General features: G+C 39.3%; 1 protein-coding gene across 1 annotated transcript in view; it reads right to left on the reverse strand.

The window, feature by feature from the left end:
- Window positions 1-15310, reverse strand: part of RP1 (RP1 axonemal microtubule associated) — a 179895-nt gene that overhangs the window by 78301 nt on the left and 86284 nt on the right. The window contains exons 27-32 of the mRNA XM_053396145.1: window positions 8835-8989; window positions 7530-7608; window positions 5977-6064; window positions 4155-4210; window positions 3999-4028; window positions 467-633 (exon numbers count right to left, since the gene is read on the reverse strand). Coding sequence (XP_053252120.1) covers window positions 467-633; window positions 3999-4028; window positions 4155-4210; window positions 5977-6064; window positions 7530-7608; window positions 8835-8989 — 575 coding nt within the window. The remainder of the gene's footprint in view (window positions 1-466; window positions 634-3998; window positions 4029-4154; window positions 4211-5976; window positions 6065-7529; window positions 7609-8834; window positions 8990-15310) is intronic.

Consider the following 15310-nt stretch of genomic DNA (forward strand, 5'->3'; position numbering starts at 1 on the left):
AGACCCAGCCACCCAGCAATGATAAAATAAGAATAAAGAGAGACCCAGGGCAGACACCAGGGCACCCTTGTGGGGCCCTAGTAACTGCCCAGGAATGTCATGGCCTAACACTGTGCCAGCTGTCATCAATTTGCCTATGTTCTGTAAAGTGTCAATTTATTTCTTCTGAAAATGCATAGAACCTACCTTTCCTGACCATAGCCTGAACACGGTCTTTCAATAGATACTTCTATGATTCTCATTGTTTCTGACTTTGGGTATAGGTTGCATTCCATATTGGCTGCATCCAGCTTACAGATTGTAAAAGAACAGGGAAAATATATCGAGAAAAACTAAACCACAAATCAAGCCATCTTTGTAAATAAAAGATGGCATTTGCTACAGTCGTAATAGGATTCCAAATATATCCTTTGGCTAGAGCAAGATGCCACTGCAATCTCTGTGCTGTGCTGTAGCTGCAACTTACAAGGAATTCATCAGTTGCTCCTGGTTGAAAGGGCATATCTCCCAAGCTTTGGGAAGAAAGGAGAAGATTGTCACTTTTGCCCTTTGAGCCGTAAATCACAAGGGTTCTTTTACACTCCCGTGACAGTGGGGAATCTTGAGCAGTCTTTACCAGCACTCTCCACTGACCTGTGGAATAAAGGTAAACAAACAATCAAAACAAAATTGTATTTTATAAGACTGAGGAAGAACTATCAAGGGTTTCTTGCTATTTTTGTGACTAAAATGAATTTCAGCAGTGCTGTACATAAGGAAAGGACTTTTGAAGTCAAGTACTCACACATTCACTGCAGTGATTTGGTTTTTTTGCAGAAAATAATAATTGCCAGTATTCATAGCTTGATAAAAGTGCTGTGAGTGCCAGCACAAAACAGCTGCCACAAGCAGCAAAAAAAGAGGGTGAAGATGCTCTGTACCATTACAAAAAAGCACTGATTCACTATGGCAATGGCAAGGCAACACAAGATCAGGCTATGAGATGTTGGAAACCAGTGTATTATACACTATTATACAACTGCATTTTAGGCAAAGAGTAACTGCATGTTTTGCAGCTCTGTGACATTTTCAAGTAAGTTAATTTATGAACTAGCTACAATATCATTTGCCAACTTCATTTTTTGCCCCCCCCCCATTATGGTTTTTCTTAACAAGCTTAACATTAGTTAACAGTGTGATACAGCAATAAAAAATCTAATGATGAAGGGAAGTAATAGTACTGTTCTATTCTGCTTTGGTCAGGCCACACCTGAAGTACTTTGTCTAGTTCTAGGCAACCCAGTTTAAGAAGGATATTGACATATAATGCCAATAAAGGATGAATGAATAAATACTGACAAGCTGGAATGTGTGCAGAGTAGGACAACCAAGATGATCAAAGGTCTGGAAACCAAGCCTTATGAGGAAGGTTTGAGGGAGCTGGGTATGTTTAGCCTTAAAAAAAAAGGAGATTGAGAGGAGATATGATAGCCACCTTCAGATATCAAAAGAGCTGTCACATGGAAGATGGAGGAAGCTTATTTTCTCCTGCTCTGGAGGCTAGGACCCAAATCAATGGCTTCAAGTTACAAGAAAGGAGATTCTGATCAGGACTTTCTGCCAGCAAGAGCTGTTTGACAGTGGAATGGACTCCATTGGAAGGTTGTGGACTCTCCTTTCTTGGAGGTTTTTAAGCTGAAGTTGGATGGCCATCTGACATGGATGCTTTAGTTGAGATTCCTTTATTGCAGGGGGTTGGACTAGATGACCCTTGGGGTACCAGTGAACTTTATGCAATTCCATGATTCTTCCCCATTTTCCCATTTTTAAAATTCCCACTCCCACACCACATTTTCTCCTTGCATGTGCTGTCCTGGCTCATTCCCCTCCACCATACACAACACTTCTTTATCACCAGTGAAGAGCTAACAGTTATGCAGATCACAGGAGCAAGCCTCATCAAGGGAGGAGAATCAGCAATTATAGAATGGAAGAGTCAGATCTGCTGAGTCAGACATAGTTTTCCATGCTATCCTGCTCTAATTGATCCCTTCAATCAGTTGGGATCTGGTGCAGGTATCCCCTGGCACAGACAAGGCGTCATACTATATTCTGTAGAAGGTGGCATGGGGTGGGTTTCCCATAGGCAATCACAATGAGAGGCTTCCATAGCTGCTTGTGGAAGCAAAGGCTAAAATCCTAAACATTTGAATTAATTTCTGCTTGTTTTAACTCCCCTCACTAAAGCCCTTTGCTGTAACAGACACTTTTCTTCTCCTCTCATGTCATTTTATATTTACTTGTTAACATAGATGAGGGAGATCAGAACTGCTACTAATACATTGATGATGCTCTATCATCTTTTTAATTAGTAATGTAGCAGCAGGAGAATGAAAGGAGGTGCAGCTCCCAGAGCAAAAGTGATTACATGATCTGGCAAAGCAAGAGGGTGAACAACAAACCCACCTTGGGGTGATAATGAGAGTTCATGACAGATTAGCACTGGGAAAGACAGTAAATGAGGGAAATAATAATAATAAAAGGCTGGATACTGCTCTTCTTTTCTTTGGTGGCATTCCTACTTCATGCCTGGAAATTTTAAGACCTCTTTGCAAAATGCTTTCCATTTCTAATCGAAAACCCAACTTTGCATTTCACCTAGCTGACAATCTTTTGTTAAAGCTCAATGTGTTTTACAAGTTGAATCGAGGCAATCAGAAGTACAGGCAGAGACCATTTTAGGTCTCCGTCCATATTTCTATGAATACTAACAAGAAAACACAAGTTGGTCCGTGGAGCAGCTGGCACTCCATCAGATGATGCTAGATCCTTAAAAGTAACAATGAAGCCATATCAAATTAGCAAAATAGGTCAGGATGGATAGACTGGTCCATGTCAGTCTTGCATGTGTTCATTCATAAAACATCAATTGCATTCCTTTACTGCATTTATCTGTGAATCTTTTATCTGTATGAAAATTCTTGTTTAAATATGGATCTACATATAATTTTATATTTAAAATACACATTTAAGTACTTGTTTTAGCTCAATGTGCATTTTCCTAAAAAAAAATCTTATCCTAATACAGTATAGGCTTTAAAAAAATGATCTTGGTACATATTTTTAGCTGAGAACTGTATTACAAAACTTTGAGAAGTTACATTCCAATTGGTGTATTAGTGCAGGAGGTGAAAATTAGTCTACTTAAAAATATGGACTGAATGAAACATCCCTCTATCCCTAGTAACACCAGCAGCCCAGCATGGACTGCCATCACTGATATGAAATAATATGATGAAACAGAGCATGAGCAGCAGGAAAAACTGGTGACCAAGCAAGAGAGACTGTTACTGGGGCAACAGCAATAAGCAGGTGAAAAAGCAGAAATTTGACAGACTGTCTGAGAGGCTCAATGGACTTGGTGGTGTACATGGACTTCAGGGCAGGGATCTGCAAAACGTGGTTGTGCATAGTAGCTGTATAGCTTAAGTCTGCATTATTTCTGGATACTATGAGAATACCCTGATGAACTCTGACCTGAAACTGCTTTTGCTGTCACTTCACAATGCATTTTTTCCACTCGCTTGCTAGAGTAGCTGTCTCCAATTATTAAATGACAGTGATGTTGGCATAAACAAAACAAACCTTGGATCTGCTCTCCGAAGAACCTCTGACTCATTTTAGAATAGAACAATAAATATGAGGAAAACACTTTGTGAGAAATCCTTTTCGCTACTCAGCTAAATGACTTATGATGCCCCTTCTACTTATCATTATCAGACAATCTGTATTTTCCATGTTAGCAGAAGCTTTCCATGAATGGCTACTTGTAAAAGACAATGGCTGCATTTGCATGTAACACTAAACCATTATTGAATGCTAGATGGACAAGCCTGAATAAACGCAACCATGTGTTCCTCCTTTTTTTCCCCTTATGTGTCTGCTTCAGCCCAGAATGATGTTTAAATTCAAACAGCAAAGACTGTTTCTACAGGAAATGAATATAGAGAGTAACTTACCTCTATATGCCATTGGTGCATTACTGTTTTCTAAAATAGAAAAGCAAAAACAATCTTATTCTTATTCACAAGAAGAATCTATAGTTTTAAGTTTAATTAGCAATTTGGTACCTAGGATATAATTATAGTACAAATGATCTTATTTTCAGTACTTACTTCTGGCAATTAGCTCTCTTTCTGTCTTCCCATCATCCTGGTACTCATCTAGCCATCTTCCATTGTAAAAAAAGAAAGTAATTACAGTGAAGGCAGTTAGTAATTAGTCTTGGTAAATCAAAACCCTGCATTATTTCCCCCGTAAAATTAACAAAGTTTCTAAGTATCACTTGTCAAGTTACATATTGTCTCTCCAGATATAAACAAGGGTAGCTGTTCTTAATACAGAGGAGTTGTGTAGATTTATTTACTGTAAACAATTTTATGTCACGCTTCAGCCTAACAACTCCCAGGGTGGTGCACAGCAATTACAAAAGCAACACACAATAAAAAATAAAACATAGCAAAACAATTTTTTTTATTAAAAAAAACTGCAACAAAGAGCATTCTACATTCAAGATGACACACCTTGAAAGTTCTTTTCTTCCATTACCACTGTCTCACTTAAGCAGGTTCAGAGAAGTATTTTTGATTAAGATTTTAATGTTACAGCACAGCCATAGGGAAGATAGTGGTCCTTTGGTTCTGGCTACCCAAGCCATTTAGTGTCATCCATTAAGACCTGGCAAAATGTGTTCTCTTTGGCCTGCCCGCATTAGTAACCTAGTGGGTGTATTAAGTTTTGGAAAAGTCCTCAAAAGCAAACCCACATATAAGATATTGCAGTAGTCTAGTTTGATGGTTACCAGACCACAGCCAGGCTATCTCTGTCCAGGATAAGTCGCATCAGCACACCAGCTAATAAAATGCACTTTAAATCATGGAGTTTACTTGGGCCTTCTATAAGAAGCTGGATCTCTCTCAGCACCCTCAAACTGTGAGCCTGATATTTCAATGGGAGTACAAGCCCATCCTTAGAAGGTTCAACACTATACCCCTAGTAAGACAAACAACCCACCAACAGTGACCTGTCTCATGAGAATTCTGCTTAATTTTATGGGCCCTCATCCAACAACCCCTTACTGATTCCTGACATCAGTTCAACACACCACTACAAACATTTCTAGATTTAATAATAATTCCACTGCCTCACCTGAATCAGCTGAAAAGGAAAATAGAGCTGGGTGTCATTAGCATACTGACATTCATCCTAGTCCAAATGCCTAGATTACCTCACCCAGCAGATTCAGGTAAACATGTCTCATGGTACGCAAGATGGAACTTTGCAGAGCAGATTGTCATAAGACCAAGCAGTAGCCCCCTAACACCAGCATTTGAACATTGTCACTGAATGACAATGCCCCTGAGCCACAACCCAGAAAGTCTGCTGAGGCTTATCATGCTCAAGAATATTAAAAGGCACTGAAAGATTCAGGAGGGCACACTCCTTCTTCTGACAACACAGATTATCCATCAAGGCAACCAATGCTTTTTCAACACCAAACCTGCTCTTGAACCCTATGAGGTCCTTCAAGGTTCTGCCCTGCCTCCCCATCATGCCTTTTTACTGTGTGCATGAAACCCCTGAGGCCATGCAGGGATTTGGAGTGACGTGTCATCATATGTAGAAAACACCCAATTGTATTTCTTTTTTACACTTGAGTCAGGGAAGCAGCAGATGTGCTGAACTGGTATATAGAAATTATAATGAACTGGCTGAGAATCAATAAAGTGAATTCAGATAAGACAGAGAAACTGTGATTCATAGAAGCATAGAATTTTAGAGTTGGAAGGGACTACTAGGATCATTTTAGTCCAACACCCTGCACTGCAGGAATCACCTAGCCATGGAGATGTAGTTCAGCCTGTTCTGGTTTATATTATCAATATAAATCCTTTCATTTTGATGAGGAACTCTTGCACATTACCCACATTACCATACCTATTACAGGGAAACACTACTTCTTCTTCTTCCCCTTCCTCTCTCTCTTGAAATTTGATGACAACTTTTTCAAGGAACCAACCACTGCCTGTGATTCAATGACAAAAACATCCTATGCTTAGATTGCTTGTGAGAGAGAGAGGGGTGGTGGTGGTGGTTAATTCAATCATATCAAACTCAGATAATCAGGACAAAGGGATTAACACAGTTCACTTGCGCAAAGCCAATAATTAATACTCTCAACACTTTATTTTTCCTCAAAAATAAGAAACCTTTAGGTCTAAGGAAAGATATTTTGTCTGGGATGGTTTTAACAGAATATTTGATGAGCTAAACACTTCATCTTTTTTACAGTTTGCATTGCATATGGGTGAAGGATGAAATGCTTATCCTTTGGGTAGGGTGGGGGAGAGAGTTTTGTATTGTGCAACAAAAACTCAAGGAGGTCAACAAATTTCATTACTATTCAAACATATTTTAGAACCTTCCCAAATTATTGTCTTAAATAATAATATAATAAATTATCAGCTGATATTTATTTCAGATGTGTTTACAGTAAGAAATACATTCATTGCAGGGGTATTAACTTTTCCCCGCAACCAAACCACATTTTTTATTTAATCTGGTTACATGACTGTGACATCCAAACTCATATACAACACAACTCCTCCACAATACCCACACAATTTTATCATATTTTAACAAGTTATATTTTGGGATTTTAAAAACTAAGAGGCTGAGCATTTCCCTGATTTGATGCTCTAAGTTGGCAATCTTGGTATTTTAGGATGAAGCCTCCACTGGAGACAATGGGAATTCCTTCTGGGTAGACACATCTAGGATTGCACTGCAATTACTTTGTTGGTGAAATATTTGAACAAAAATGTTCACTAAACTGACTGATTTGTGGGTAAATTCCACTCTTTGAAAAAGCAATATATATTTTTATTACTTCATCAGTGTGGAACTTTTCTTTTTAAAAAGGGATATAATACATCAAACGTTTGTTCCATACAGAAAAAAATAGGTCTGATTCACATTTTATGTCGCGGATGTGTATGTATACTGCATACAAACCTGTAACGGTTAACAAAGCAATGTCTTTCATAAGCATGTAGTATATATGTACCAAGAGTAATAGCCAATCGTAGTTACTTGGTGCATGTCTACCACATGTCCCCATGTTTGGAGAGAAGGGGACATCACCTTAAAACATTACTGTGTTTATTGGGAAGCATGTGAAAGACAAGAAGCAAACATGCTTTCCCATAAATTATGATTAAGCCATTAGACAAAACAACAACTATAATATGGGAGGAGTCAACAGTAATGCACAGGGAGAAGGCTCAGAATTGCTTGAAGTTCTTCTATAAAATGTGATTATCTTTATAAAATATATGTTATTATATAAGATGAATAACCTATATGCTCTACATACAGCAAGAAAAAAATAATCTTGTGTGATCTTAGACCATGGAACTACACAGAAGAAAATGGGTATGCACTTTCAAACAGATTGTGAAACTGATCTGTCAATAGGAAATTCGTTGTACCTGGACCAGTTCCATCATGGCTAATGAGAATTTTATTCACAACTCCAAGCGATACAGCCATCATGGAGAACACATCAGTCTGCAGAAACACAAAAACGAGAATCACAAACTGTTTTGTTTGGGGGTTTTTAACGATAAAGCAGAGTATAAATTTTGTGAATTTATTTTTAAATTAAATATAAAATTTCATTGCCAACCATCACTGCTGTACTTTTACCGGGGCAGGCAAAATGTCAAGGGTTTCTTCCCCTTGCAAATGAGCAAGTGAGCCTAGCTGATTGAAATAGTAATCACTGCAATGTTAAGGGCACCAGTCTGTGATTTATGTGCTCCAGTTCAACAGAGTCTAGAGCAGCTCCAGTCCAGATTTTATAAAAAGCTCAAGAGCTCTAGCGACCAGGGCCCTGGGGCAGTTGAAGGGAGATTTCTGGTGGGTTTTTAACATGGCTAATGTGTGTTCCAATAAGTTCTAGAATAAAATGGTTTGGTTACCATCCTTCATGTAAAGAATACTGAGCATTTAAGTAATTGTGTTTTAACTATGAAAAAGAAATACTTCACCATATTGTATCTCTACATTTGAAACATATGGAGTGGATGATCACCACATAATAAATCTTCCCCATAGTTAACTGAAACATAATGCTCAAGTACAATTACATAAGTTTAAGTAACCTCAATGCAGACTGTCTTGCCAGAGTGGTGCATGCCCTGGTTATCTCCCACTTAGACTACTGCAATGTGCTCTACGTGGGGCTACCTTTGAAGATGACTTGGAAACTACAACTAATTCAGAATACTACAGCTAGACTGGTTACTGGGAGCAGCTGCCAGGACCATATAACACCGGTCCCAGTGAAGGAGTGTCATAGCGATGCCGCACATGTGCCTTATATAGCGACGCCCTGCCCTGGGTGTCACGACGCATTCATTTGCCCCTGCTGAAGGCAGCCCTGTTTAGGGAAGTTTTAAAGGAATGATGTTTTAATTATGCTTTTAGATATGTTGTAAGCTGCCCAGTGTGGCTGGGGAAACACTGCCAGGTGGGCAGGGTATAATGATAATGATAATAATAATAATAGTAGTAGTAGTAGTAGCTGCTGGGTGACCTTGGGCCAGTCACACTTCTTTGAAGTCTCTCAGCCCCACTCACCTCACAGAGTGTTTGTTGTGGGGGAGGAAGGGAAAGGAGATTGTTAGCCGCTTTGAGACTCCTGAAGGGGAGTGAAAGGCGGGATATCAAATCCAAACTCTTCTTCTTCTTCTTCTAATTACTGCAATTACTTTTAGCATCTTTTTCTTTACCTGACCCCGCTGAAATGAAACTTTATTAGTCCTTGATTTATGAAGTTTTCGTTTTCCAGAATCTCCTCTGGTTCCAAAGAGGGTAATGTACACATTAGAATTTGTTTCTGCACCAGGGATTGTTCCAGTGTATACACTGACATTGTAGCATACCACTGAAAGAGAAAAAAAGCATTACTACTATGTGGTATTCAACTACGTTTTACTCAGGGCAGACCCACTGAAATCAATTAACATCACCAAGTTAGGTTAATTGCTTTCAATAGGTCTACTCTTAGTAAAACTTACTTGAATACCAACTATTATCATGACATTTCCATTATGTCCATAATCTGTCAAAAGACTGCTTCATACTGCTCTGTACTGACTTGAAGCTTGTGGCTCAAGCACTAGGGCAACAGAGTGATTTAATCCACTTTAACTGTGCAAACCTAAATTTCCAACATGTATTTGAATCCCTCCTGTAAAATATTGACAGTCTGGAGGTGACTCACTCTCTGTCTCTGTCTCTGTCTCTATCTCTGCCTTATACACCCACACTTTTTAAAACTTGCTTTCATTTCCTGCTCAGGACAGAGACTTGGAGAAATTGGAAGGGATACAGAAATTAGTAATACAACTGTCGTTACTGTGCTAAATTCTTAGGCTGCAAGGCTATGCAGGCTTACGTGGACTAAGCCCCACTGAAAGTGTTACTTAATTCTGGGTAAATTTCACAATCAGTCTTTAAAAGCTATTATATTTATTGTATTTAATATATTTCTATACCACCTTTCAAGAATAAAATCCTTATCAAGGCAGTTTGTGTGAAATACAACAATGAAATTCCATAGATCACATTTTAAAACAGCTCAATAAAACAATCCCACATTGTTAAAATTAGCAATCCAATATAAAATGCAGCAAAATACAGCCACCATCAAGAGGATACATAATGCCACCCTGGGCTCCTTTGGGAGGAAGAAAGGGATACAAATAAAGAATCAGATCCCCCAGTTTCTGTAAGCCAAGGTAAAATGGCAGGTTTTAAATGCCCATTTGAAAATACAGTAAGCCCACAATTTACACACATTTAACGTGCTCATTGATCTTTACACACTTGGCAAAAATTAAAAAGGGGGTGAGGTTTCAGGGGGGGAATGACTTTGGCATCCCCTTCCACCACAGAAGCAATGTTTTTTGACCATATGTGATTTTGTTTTTAAGTATTGTCAGGGAACTGCCATCGGAGCCAGAGGGAGAGGGAGGGCTCCAGAGGGATTCCGGAGAGCGTCCCGGGAGGGAGAGAAGCAGCCCATCTTCTGGGGAAGGAAATCAGCGTAGCACCAGTGGAGAAGGGGGGCAGATGGGGGAATCGGCGAGGTGGCTCCATGACTCCTCGCCGGAGACCAGCGGGGAGAGCACAGGTCCTCTGCTGCCCACACCCTCCCTGTGCAGAAGGCTTCCGCGCAGGGAGAGTAGGCGGAGACTAGGCGTCAAAGAACTTCTTTGCTGGAAGAAGTTCAAGAAACGCCCACTGACGGATTCTGCCAGCGATTGAGACAGCCACGGGTGAGTGGCTGTCCGGATAGAAAGAGTTCACCCAGGTAACCCAGCCAGGTGTGGCACCGATTTACGCACGAGCAACCCCTAGAACCATTACAGGTATGATCCCTGGAACATAACCCCTGCATAAGTTGAGGGCTTGCTGTAACTAGGCATGAGGCCTGCCTAATATTACACAGCATAATGTTCCACAATTGTGGGGCTACAATTACTAAGTACCTAAATACAACAAGCAATTCATTTAAGGTGTAAGCAACTTTGCTTGGAAGTAACAGGACTAGACTTTTCCAGCTGGCTACTACACAATAAGGCTTAGGTTAATAGTTCCAGCCACGGTTTGTAGGCAGCCATTAAAAAACTAATTTTTTGGATGCATAGAAAATTCCAAATCTTTTACTCACAGTTCTGTACACACTGACAGGATTCAATAAACAACAGCTGCCATGGTGAAGTTAGTGGGGGGAAATCATGATTCATTAATAAACAAGTGCCTGCTATGAAATATTGTACTGAAAAGCTTGGGGAAATGGGAAGCTTCTCCCTCCCTCAGACCACCCCTCACTCATGCACAGACACACTTCAGAGGATGAACTCTACATGTGACCATCAAGTGACACCAAAAGCACACTGCTTCCCAAAAAAATCTACCGGTGCCTTCATTGGCTTGAGAACTGCTAGTGGAGCTTGTGTGTGGTAACAGATTTACCCAGAAGTCAGCTTCTGTTAACACTGATCACAGTGTATTTGATATCCCTTTGATATTAACACTAAAGCCTGTCTGAGCCTGTGCATGCTTAAGGAAAGGAATGCTGGAGGCAGAACAGCTTGCAAAACGAGAGAATGAAACTGATTGCTAGCTAAAAGGATGGGCCACTTTTAGCTAGGATTTCTGCAGTGATCCCTCCGTTCTCACCTAAGGTACAACAGAGGTCTTCGAAAAGAGATGTTGTTGTTTGCACCAGCCACTTGAAAAACCTGAGCATGAGCTGGTGGGATGTACTGTGGACATTGCACCAAGCACCACTGCAAACAGATGACCATGTGTGTGGTCCCTTTCAGCCTCAACACTCACTGATATTGATCACCTGTCAACAAATCAGATGGCACACGAACTCTAGGCTGAGCACCAAATACCAACTTTCCACACATACTTGAAAACTTCAGGAACCTGGTTGCCTGACTTAAAACACACACATCTACGCAGTAACATGACAACGCCTGGGCATATCAGACAGGTACGGCTTACCACATTACAAACTGGGTGTATTAACTTGCCCAGGCATGTTAACTGGGTGTATTAACCTGCCCTCTAACTAATGAAGTTTCTAAGCTGCAGAAGCAGAAGTTGTGACATGCTGCTGCAGCTGAAATATGTATCTCTGGCCAGAGGAGCAGAAAGCTGCTAACTAGTTGTACCCCCATTCCCAATAAAATACTACTCACTTCTAAAGTTGTCACTGAACCAGAATTTTACTAAGTAAAACAGAAATTCATTCCCTTGTGCGTTACTAGGACAGGCAAACAAACAAGCCTTGGTGTGCATTTTGTATTACTTAACTTTGTATAAGCTGTAGTATTCAGAAAGATAACGTCATTCAGGAAAATCACTCTGCACGTGCTCTTTTGACTCCTGAAAGTCTTCTTATTGTTATAGGAAAAAGACATTCTGCATACTCATTTTGACACTGGGCCCTTAAAAAGAATTTTTGTTCTCTTCATGGGAAACATACTTGTTCAAGGACACTTGGTCTGAGATGCCAGGTTTTGTTTTGTTTTGTTAATGAAGAAGTGATTTCTTACTATAAGAAGTGGATCAGATCGTGCTCAGTTCCCAGCTGCATGGAAGAGTCTATAGGAATACAGTTCTATATACATTCCCACGTCCTCTGAGCATGCGGAATTTTGGGGGGGAGGGGGGACACAGACATTTTCTGAACACATTTTGATGATGTGAACAGACCTGAGGTCTTAAGAGTGCAGTTTCACTCAACCCTGCTGAAAGAAGGTGCTTTTTTATTGGTTATTTAGTCTTAGCAGCAAATCTTATGAGTGTAGCTGCTCATGGGATTGAGACATGTCTCTTTCTCCCCCCTGACTTCCTCTGTAAGCGGTTTGGAACACTCCAATTCTCCTCAAACCACTATCAGCACAGGAGAAACAATATTGTAATGGTTTAAAATGCCTTTTTTTTTCTTGTACTGCAGCAGTAACCAATAGCAATATATAATATATTGCAATCATCATTCAGGGCCTGATTCCTGGCTCTTCAGCTTTAGGTCATTGTACCTTGAATTCAGTGACATTACATTAGCATTAAACTGCAGGGAAACAGGGTATTGCCATATCCTCAGTCAAATGGTAAATAATATAGGCAAATACCATTCACAGGATAAAACCCAAATCTGGAGATGCTATTTTAGCATGCAGAAATGACACTATATTTAGACACTCATCTGGAAGCATACAAGATCATGAAAAAGAAATGAAGGGCAAAAATTAAGTCAATTAATGTAAATATCACGATGGTGCTTCCTGGAGTGAAAAGGGGTGATTTTTATTTTTATTTTAAAGAAAATATGAGATTCAAATGTGAGATTCATTTCTTAAAGGTGAGCATTAATCAAGCTCTTATATCACACAGAAACAAAATCACCACATCACTAGGCAACAGAGCAAAGGAAGAATAGGAATCTGTTAAATGAAGCAAGGGGAAATCCAAGAACAAAGGTTTCTTTTTAATAGGTTGCCAATGATTGCCCACTTCGCCCTTCCAATCAGCTATTTCTTGACTATTTGAAAAGGCAAACAGAACTAGGCAAATGTTTTTCTTTTCCCACTTCATTTCCCTCCCCCTTGCCATTTTGCAATATTTTGAAGTGTATCTGAAAAATTCAGGGCACTCTAAAAGCAAACTCATGAAAACATTATCTTGAAAGTCCCTGCTATGCAGACTGACAGTCTTTGAACTTAAATCCATCTGCTGGGACAAACTTTGTATACTTTTATTGGACATATAGCAATAACAGGTTTACTCTGAGCATTTGAACAGTATTTTCCTTCAAATGCTTTGCAGGCTTATGAAAGCAAACATCATAATTGCTGGTGAGTCAAACCAATGCCCTATGTAGTTTCAATGGTAGCAGAAGATGAGGTGCTCTAGGGAAAATGTCACGGTTAGGGACACAAGAACAGGCCTTTTAAAATCTGTTGAGCTCAGTCTAGAAAAAATAAGAGTAACCTTAATTAAGTTCCCTCAACCAACGGTCTAAAAATGGACAGAAATTGGCTTCTGCTATATCATGGAACCTTCAGGAAGAATCAAACTATTAAGAAGCGGTTGACTAGGAAAGGGCGAAGGTTAGGCATTTCTGAGTCAGTGAGATTAGAAGACAGGAGTGCTAACTTTTAAATAAAGATCTAAATTCACTGCCAGATCTTGAACTGCAGGTCTCTAGTTATTAATGTATCTCTTGCAGTTTGTTAAACATTTGTCACAATGACCACATTCAGATAATCATGTCTTGAATAAGAACACTCCAGAATTTCCTCTCAAAACAGGTGCATGAAACCTCACCAGCTATATGTTTCAAATGTCTTTTAAAACCTCATTTATTTACCCAGGCCTATTTTGATACTTTGGAGGGTTCATAGGAGCCAACTCCCAGGGGCCGAAGTGCCATTCTGCTTTCCCATTAAAATATTTGAGGGAGCTGGGCCCCCCAAAGTTGATGGGCATTGTCACTCAAATGGTGTGTGTGCGCCACATCATGTGATTGATTATGTGGGGTGGGGCTTACCTGACTCCTCAATATTTTATTCAAGCTGGCACCCCTGGGAAGGTTACTCTGTTTTCTTACTGACTGCTAAATTTTTATCATTTAAAATAATGCATTGTATTTATTATTGTTTTCTTTTTTTAAAAAATGTAACCTTTTTGTGCTGTTTGGAATAGTCATGTACTGCTTAGATATTTTTCTTTTCAAAATGTGAAACAATATATACATTATCTAAATAAATAAATTTAAAGCAGCCATTTGTGCCCTTTAAAAGCAGCACATAGTCTTACTCCCCACTGTTTATAGTAGGATCAAACAAACCAGGAATTCTTCTGCTAACCATAGATTCCCATATTGTCCAATATAGGAAACCATGCTTGATGAGCTTTGGAAGAAGCCAGCATATTAAATAGTGGTATGAAGATGGTTTAATATCCTGGCTTGATCCAAAGAATAACAAAACAAGAACCTATGATTAGTGGAAGACATTTGAATTTGTTTGTGCCCACCAGAGAGGGAGAAGCAAAGGGGCTGCATGTGCAGTCAAAAGGATTCTTACATCAGATTATAATGCTGATATATGATTGTTCAAACTCTCCTACTAGGAACTACATTACAATGTTCAAACCAAGTTCAAGGTTAATGCTGCAGTTCTTCAAATCTACCTGTCTGTGAGTTATGATTTAAGGATTACAAATCAGTTGTCAAACAGAGTGAAAAAAATAACCATATAAAACTACTAGGAAATGATTTCTGGAAAGATTTAAAAAGCAAAAATAAAAATGAACCTGGATATGAAAATGAGACATAAAGGTCCAGACAGACACAAAGCATGACAGGGAGATGAAAAATTCAATGGCATGGAATTATAGGCAAAATAATATAAGCCTTGATCTATGAAGAATACAAAACTAACATTGTTGGGGAAAACATACCATGCTGGGTCAGAGATTCTGGAGAAATAGTATTTCATTGTCAGCATTTTGCAATGACTGGTATAATGAAAGAAGACAATCAAAAAGTGAGAACCTATCAATGCAAGATGCAGAGAAATATGAAGGTGTGTCAAATATTATGTTTAAAAAAAGAACTACCATTATCTAGAGATAGCCAGACAGAGAAATTACACAGCAAGGACAGAAAAATTAAAACCAT

Source organism: Podarcis raffonei, chromosome 7, assembly GCF_027172205.1.
Source record: "Podarcis raffonei isolate rPodRaf1 chromosome 7, rPodRaf1.pri, whole genome shotgun sequence".
NCBI classification, from domain to species: Eukaryota; Metazoa; Chordata; class Lepidosauria; order Squamata; family Lacertidae; genus Podarcis; species Podarcis raffonei.